Source organism: Neophocaena asiaeorientalis, unplaced genomic scaffold, assembly GCF_003031525.2.
Source record: "Neophocaena asiaeorientalis asiaeorientalis breed wild unplaced genomic scaffold, Neophocaena_asiaeorientalis_V1.1 scaffold524, whole genome shotgun sequence".
In the NCBI taxonomy this organism is placed as follows: domain Eukaryota; kingdom Metazoa; phylum Chordata; class Mammalia; order Artiodactyla; family Phocoenidae; genus Neophocaena; species Neophocaena asiaeorientalis.
Window position 1 is genome coordinate 411,016 of NW_020172144.1, and position 7,884 is coordinate 418,899.

Sequence of the window (7,884 nt, forward strand, 5' to 3'; positions counted from 1 at the left end):
CCGAGATGCGTCCGTTCACCGCCCGCAGAGGCAGCTTGGACGCCAGGCCCGAGCCCCGGCTCCGGCTCAACGATTGGGTGGACCAGGACATGTGCTTCCCGCCGGGGGGCGGGCCGGAGCTCTGGCCCACCGCCTGCGGCAGGGACTTGGTGGAGAAGCTCAGGGTCTTGGTGGTGGAGGTGGACAGGCTGCGGGCCTTGGGGCTGGCCAGGAGCAGCTTGCTCACGGCGGAGATCTTGGACTGGCTGGCCTTGGGCGAGGCCCCGGCCGACTGCGCGGGTCCTGGGTTAGTGGGCGAGGCCCCGGCGCTGCGGCCCGGGCTCCTCCCCGTGCGGGGCATGGTGCTGTCCTTCCCCGCGTGCAGCCTGGAGCTCACGGAGGACAGGCTCTCGGCCCTCTCCAGCGAGAGGCATTCGTAGTGGCTGACTGTTGTCCTGCCGAGAGAGTTGGTCCTGCTGGCCAGCTGCTCCAGTTTGGCACCGAAGAGCTTGCTGCTGCAGCTGCCGCCGGCATCCTTCGTCTTGCCGCTGGGCTCGTCCGGGAAGCTGGCCGCGAAGGGCGCCGGTTGGTTCAAGGGGCTGCTGGAGTTGCTGCTGCAGGCGCTGTGCTGGGGGCTGGCCCGGTTCTTCTGGTCCAAGCTGGACTTTCGGACAGGGGGCAGCGGGGGAGTCCCTTTGGGCCGAGCCAGGACACAGTGCTTGGGTGACGCCACCTTCCTCTCCAGGGTGGCCTTGGAGGGCTGGGTGCTGGAAGCCGGGCCGATGCCGTTGGTCTCGGCAGGGCAGTGAGAGAAGAGGCTGTCCGGTTCCTCCTGCCGGCTGGCTTTCTGAAAAGCCCTGGGAAGGCTGCTGGACTTCAGGCTTTTGTTGAGATGCACAGGGCTCTGGGCAGCCACACTGGGCAGGGCCGTCTCACAGCCGTCCACAACCCTCCTGAAGTTGTCGGCCACGGGGGAGGCAGATACCTCACCGCTGCTGCTGCTGAGCCCGTCGCTGGGGCTGGCCTTCCTGTCCTGTTCCGCTCTGGCCTCGGGCTTTGGGGGGCCTGGGGCAGTCTCGTGCCTCATCCCTGCTTCGTGGGGATAGGCATTCTCTTTTTTTACCTCCTCTTCTCGTTTCAGCCAGGGGTCCTCAAATTTCATCTCTTTCTTTGCAGCACTTTCCTTGCTCTCCTGAGACCGGGCTGCTTTGGGGAATGAGCTGACGGTGGCAAGGGACGCCTCGGGCTCTTGGACGTTCCGGGGGCTCACGGCGATGCAGGGGTAAACCGTAATGTTGGTCTTCATGGGGATGTACCCTTCGCAGTTGCTCAGGCTGGCCGTATTAGAGATGGTGACCATGGCTTTGCCCAGCGTGGATATCTTGCAGCCTTTGATGGGGGCTGCTTTGTTGAAGGAGTCGTCCCCCATTTCCGACAAGATGAGCAAACTGTCGGGGCCCTCCTTGGGTTTCTCTCGGCACACCACAGCGGTGTTCTGCATGCCGCTGACGAACTCCGAGGCCGGAGGATCTGCCATTGCTTCCCCGTGCCCGAAACACGTCTGGGCTATGAAACTGTGGCAGGGCGGCTCGCTGTCACTGCCTGTGCTCATCTCACTCAGCCAGGAGCTGATGGAGGAACGCCTGCTCCCTGTCTCCCGGGCCTTCTCATCCAGGTTGAGTTTCGGGAGGGGCAAGAACTGCGTGATGCTGACCTCGGAGACGGGAGCCACGTTTGAGTAGCACTCGAGGTCCTCGCTGACGCTGCCGATGATGCTGACGGGCCTGGAGCCCGAGGCCAAGGCCTGCACCGAGCAGTCGCTGTTGAAGCTGATGATGCTGGTGGGGCGGCCGCCGCCCAGGACCCCGCTGATGGTCAGCTCCTCCACCAGCGTGAACACCAGCTCGTCTTCACCGTTCAGCTCCAGGGGCTGCTGCACCGTCACCATCGTGGTGCTCCGTATCTCCCTCTTGGCATCTGCAGAAGGGGCTGCCTGATGTTCGGCGTCCACAGGGGTTTCTGGGAACCCTTCACTCCCGGTAGACATGGATTTCTTCAAAACCTGGGGGCTCATTCCGACCGGGGGGGTACGTACCTCAGGCTGCAGCAGGGACTCACTAGATACCACGCCCGCATCCTTGCTGAAGGTGGGCAGGGGGGCGGGAGAAGGCAGGACACCCTTCTGGGTGTAGACTTTGCACCTCTGGGAAGGAGAGCTGGCCGGCCTGTACTCTGAGGTCTTGGACAGGCTGGCGATGCCCAGCCTGGGGGAGCCCATAGGCCTGGGCTTGCCTTCTACAAAGCCACAGGAGTTCAGGCTTTCCCGGCTGCTCTGGAGGCTGGGGCTCTGCACGAGCTGGGAAGAACCGTGCTGGCTGCTGCTGCCCGGGATGCTTCTGGGTGAGGCAGGGGTGGGGCTGTTGGTGAGCCATGCAGCAGGGACTGGGGAGTGATTCCCCTGCACCTTGGAGCCCGGGGGCTCACTGTCTTCTCTGGCTGTCAGCTGGCCATCTGACCCATCATCTTCCTTATCAGACTCACAGAGTGGGCTTGCCCCAGCTGCTTGGCTTAGCGGGACACTCTTGCTCGCGGGCTGTGCCCCAAACTGGGCCGGCAGCTCTTCGAAAGGGAACGTGCTGGACTCCTCGCTGCCGTCAATGCAATCTAGCCTCTCCTGCAGCTCGGCGAACGTGTTGCACTTCAAGCAGTCCCTTTCCGATTTGCTGGCCGCGGCCTCTCCGGCCTCCGTGGACCGGCTGTCACCCCTGGCCGCCTTCTGCAGGGCCGGCACGATAGGGACAAAATCTGGAGGCCCCTCGTTGTCGGTGAGCTCCTTGTCAGAGAGGGCCGTGCCATTTGGCCCAATGTAGATGACCGTGTCGCAGGACTGCTCGCTGCTGGAGGAGTAGTCGGGGTCGCTGGACAGGTGAGGGATCGGGAAGTCCGACTCCACGGCGGCCCTGGCGTGGAAGGGTCTCAGCTGGGTGGGCCTGCGCATTCTGCCTTCCTCACAGGAGCTCTCTCCCCCGGAGGAGCTCGACGTGTACTGTGAGTGAGAGGGGAACCGTTAGTGTGGGCCGCCCTTCCAAGACAGCCCTCCCAGGGACCCTGACTTCGTGGGGCAACTGGTGGAGGCCACTGGCTCTATACAGGCCATCCAGACCCCAGTGGGCCTCCCTGCTTCTGGGCTGTTACCCGGAGTGTGTCAGGCCAGGCACCCAAGCTATGCACGTCACGGCCTCATACTCGAAGGATAACCCCTGTGAGGTGCACTGGGGAAGCAGAGGCTGCTCATGAAATGGGGTGACCCGCCCAGGTCCCATCTGACTGCCTAAGGACAGAGGAGGGGTCACCAGTTGGCACACCCAAACCATTTGTGACAACTTGTGCCACGGAACACTGGAAAGATGTGTTTTTGACCAAAAAAAAAAAGAGAGAAAGATACAAAAAGGAGGAGGAACGCCTCCCACAAATCACCAGCTGGCTATGGACCAGAGTGACCACAATCATGATTATTTTCTCAAACGTTCTTGTCACACCACCACTGTCCTGGCTTTGCCTCGGTCTGAGAAAACGAGCCCAGTGGTTTCTAGCAGACTCTGCATCAACCAGAAACCATTGAATTAACATGACAACACCCAGCAGCCCGAGAATGCCTCCTGGAAATGCAAGGGAAGTAGGGCCACCTGAGCAAGGAGGGGTCAGTCAGTTGAAGGACCAAGGTAGGCAAGAGATAAACTATGAATAGTTCCTGTCCCTCTCAACATTTTCAAAGTAGCAATCCATTTAAACTATCTAAAGTGGACCAAGTACTCCCTGTTAGGCGTCCAGGCTGGATGACGGAGGAAAGCACCAGCGGTGCGGAGGGGAAGTGACTTCAGTATTGGCCAGAAGGGGCTCCTGCCCCAAGGTGGTTGCTGAGCCGGGCCAGCGGCAGCCAGCCACACTCACCACGCCCCTGGTGCTGGGGGATTCGAAATATTGATTTGACTCTTTCTGACTCAGTTCCAGGGCAGGGCTACGAAAGCTCCTTCAGCCACCCGCACCCCCTGCAAGCTCCTTACCTTCGTTTTCTTTTTCTTCATCCTCAACACTCTCGAGGCAAGCTGGATGGTGGACAGGGTTTCGGCATAGTTCCCGGCGGCGGCCGAGATGTGAGCGATCATGGTCGTGCGGCAGTTCACGTTCCCCAGGGACTCCCGCAGTAGCATGGTGAGCTTGCTTTCTCTGCCAACAAAGTGAATTAAGGCTGCATTAGCGGGCCGTGCTTCACTTTGGCTGTCAGGGTAGGGCTTCAGGCCCCTACGTGGCTTGTTGTGGGCAGTGGGTTTTTTTTTTTCCCCGTTTTTAAAATGGCATCTTCTACACGAGGCTATTTGTAGTTGACAGCTGAGCAAGTGCTTCCAACCCCAAGGATGGAATTCATGCAAAACACCTCCCCTGGCACCACCGTCCTGGCTGTGATGGGGTATTCCTGTGTGTCGGCGTGTGTGCGTATGACATTGCATGTAATGAGACCTGGGAATAGAAATGAGAGGAAGGGATGGAGAGAGAACAGCTCTGTGATCGGTGATTCGGCGTGCTAGCTGCACACCCGGCCCTTCTTTGCAAGTTTCTGCACCAGGCAATCCCCACCGGCCCTTCTTTGCAAGTTTCTGCACCAGGCAATCCCCACCACAAAGAGCAGTTCCCCAGCCGTGAACTTGTATTGAAGATCTCTGGGTTTGTAATACATACAAGGTTTCTTTTGCCAAGGAGTTGCACCCACTTTATTGCCATTGTCTCTTAACCCCTATCTGCACACGGTAGTGATGAAGGAAAATGTATTCATATTCCTGATTATTACTGGGGACACACAGACATAGGCCCGAGCACTCACTCAATCAGCAACAGAAAGCAGAACTTTCTAGAAGGGACTCCTCTGGGGACTTTGCAGGTGCTGCGTGGGGCCAGTGCCCTGAGGGGTGATAACGAGGCCCAGGAGTTTACAGATGGTGTTTCTAGGCTCTTTAAAAAGTGGTCTGGAGGAACGGGTCATGTTTTTCCATTCCTATACTTGTCCCAACATTCTTCCTGCCTTGCTTTTAAGAGGCTTCTGCTTACGTCATCATCTTACCTGCTGCCAAATGTCACTTCATCTCTGGAGACTCCCCTGATCCCAAAGGCTGAGGGAGACTCTTTGCTCCCCATGCCCCGTGTTGAGTTTATTTTGTCAGATGAGAGGGGTTTGTCCTCACGCCCGTGTCCGCATCAGACTCTTAGCCAGACATCCCCTCCTTCCCCCCCACCCCGCCAACTCAGCTCTCTGGAGAGAGACTGTCCAGCTCAGGAGACTCAGTGTGACATGTAGGCCGCTGTCAGCAGAGATTAGACCTTGGAGACAGGAAACCACTTCACATGTGACCTGCATCAGGCCTTCAGGGAGGAAAGACTGGTGTAAGAGCAATAGTTTTCCCTTTCCGTCTGGGACCAATTAAGGTGTCAGTTCAGGGATACTGGGCTCACTATGGCTCAGTGCCAGGGCAATTTAAAAATATATCAGGGTTTCGCTTCGAGCAAAATAATCAGTGATAAAAGTGATGGAAGGAGAGTGCTATGGACTGAATGTTTATGTGTCCTCCAAATTCATGTGTTGAAACCTAACGCCCCAAGTGATGGTATCTGGAAGTCAGACCTTGGGGAGGTGATTAGGTCATGAGGGTGGAGCCCACATGAGTGGAATTAGTGCCCTTATAAAAAAGACCCTGGAGAGTTTCCTTGTCCCTTCTGCTATGTGAGGACACAGTGAGAAGACAGCTGCCTGTGAGCCAGGAAGCGGGCCCTCACCAGACACAAATCCGCTAGCACCTTAATCTTGGATTCCCAGCCTCCAGAACTGTGAGAAATAAATGACTGTTACCTAAGCCCCTCAGTCTATGGTATTCTGTTATAGCAGCCTGAACTGACTTGGACAGAAAGGTAAGTGGGGTGTGGAGGAAGAGACCTCCAGCCCTACCTCCGGGCTCTAAACATTTAACTTCCTTCAAAATGTCTGTCAGGCATATCATGGACACCACCAGAGCTGATGACCAGATGGGGAAGTCAAGTCCCATTCCTGGCACACATTCTCAGCAGAGACACTGCACCTGGATGAGATTAGGACTTTGTCTTCCATATGGGAAGTGGAAGATAGATTCTATTAGGGTTAAGTTGTGATCATATATGGTTAATTCTTATCATTCATGATAGTTATTTTTGTTAAGTCTCCATGAACACTGAATTAGTGAATGCTGAGCCATGCTCCTAGAGGAAATACATGATTTTAGGTTCCTGAGATCCTCTGGTCACAATATTTCATCAATGGATCAATACATAATCTTGTTTTATGTGCATATCTGTTTAAAGACACCTTAATTTCTATTTCTTATAAATAATGAATTATATGTACTTTCTATATAATAAAACGCGAGCTGAGAAGGGTTGAACATTTCCCTGACCCTGGGTAACATGACCATAAATTTCTTGGGCTTTAAGCCTTATGGTATTTTCCACTATGCTTTTTAAAAAGAAACTGGTCATATTGTGAATCCACAAATACAGCCCATTTCTACAGCTCCATTATGCACTTTAGACGTAACCTGAGTACTTTCCAGAGCAGTCTGATATACATCGGTGAATTTCCTCTTCCTTTTTCTGGATGTGCCATATTGTTGATTCATTAACACTGAACTCACACCAACAGCACTATAATATGTCTGAATGAAACTTCTCTAACACATATATTTTCTCTGTAAGGTACATCACAGCCTTCTTGCACTAAAGAACACTAGACAGCACTGCAGCACTACACCTAGGGGCCTACTTTAAACAGTGAGATCACGAAAAAAGCACAGAAATACAAAAAACATGTGTCCCTAAATAGACTGCAAAAAGGACCCTTGTTCGCATGAAGAGCAGTGAAACAAGAAGGCAGGGCTGTTGCCTTGTCCAGTTTCAGCCGGGAACATGTGCATTGGGTGGCTCAGAGTTTTTGCTACTAAGCATGTCTGCAAATTATGGTAAAAGTATGGATTTTGAACATAATTCACAACATGGAATCTGCAAATGATTCCAAGGACCGACGGTACGATGACTTTCCTAATGATACGTCTTGTTCATCAGTTGCACCCTGCTGAAGGTACACCCCACTTATTTCTCCATGTGACCCCGTAAAGTCTTCAGGAAACGATACCAAAGACAGAATAAACAGATATAGCACTGTTATATCAAATTGTTTGCCCTGTGTATTTCCACATGTTTCCCCATTCATGAGTCAATCATAGGACAATTTTATTTTTTTAAGTCCACATTGTTGGAAGAAGCCAGGGCATGTGTGTTGCTTGGCAACCAGCATTTTAGCTCTCCTTTGGAAAGCCAGTAAAACTGCCGGCAAGACTGTTTCATGTGGGCCTCTCTAGACTCTAAAACATACCTTATGGGAGTGAAAGATGGTGGCTATAAAGCTTTGGTTTTTTCCACCTCTTCATGATCCTTTAACTTGGAACAAAGACAATTAAGTTGGGGAGGGAAGGTGAAAGAACGGACAAGGTACTAAAGGCTGCAAACTGTAGGTTTAACTCAGTGTCTTTGGGAGGAAACTAAAAAGGTTCAAAAGAGTTTCTAGGGCAGTGGTCAGCACAAACTCAGTTTGCACTCTGCACGCAGACTGAGGCTAGAGGAAGAGGAGAGCACAGGTGCAGAGCTGCTTGCCACTGAGCCTCAGGGCCGGGCTGGACGAGGATTTAGACTCGGGGGCCGTGTGGGAGAGATAGGTTGGGTGGGAGAGGAAAGCACTGGTGACGGAGCAGAGCTGACTGGGGTCTGGGAAGAACCATGCCGTTTTTTCAGGCAGCCATGTTCTATGCACACATATTCCCCCTCCCTCCC

At 54.1% G+C, this 7,884-nt stretch overlaps 1 protein-coding gene across 1 annotated transcript in view; it reads right to left on the bottom strand.

Annotated features, from left to right (window-relative positions):
* The window catches only part of KIF26B (kinesin family member 26B), a 475,672-nt gene that overhangs the window by 19,324 nt on the left and 448,464 nt on the right, over positions 1 to 7,884 (bottom strand). Inside the window, 3 exon segments of the mRNA XM_024754522.1 lie at position 1; positions 4 to 3,025; positions 4,044 to 4,206. The exon segment at position 1 is cut by the window's left edge and continues 359 nt beyond it. Coding sequence (XP_024610290.1) covers position 1; positions 4 to 3,025; positions 4,044 to 4,206 — 3,186 coding nt within the window.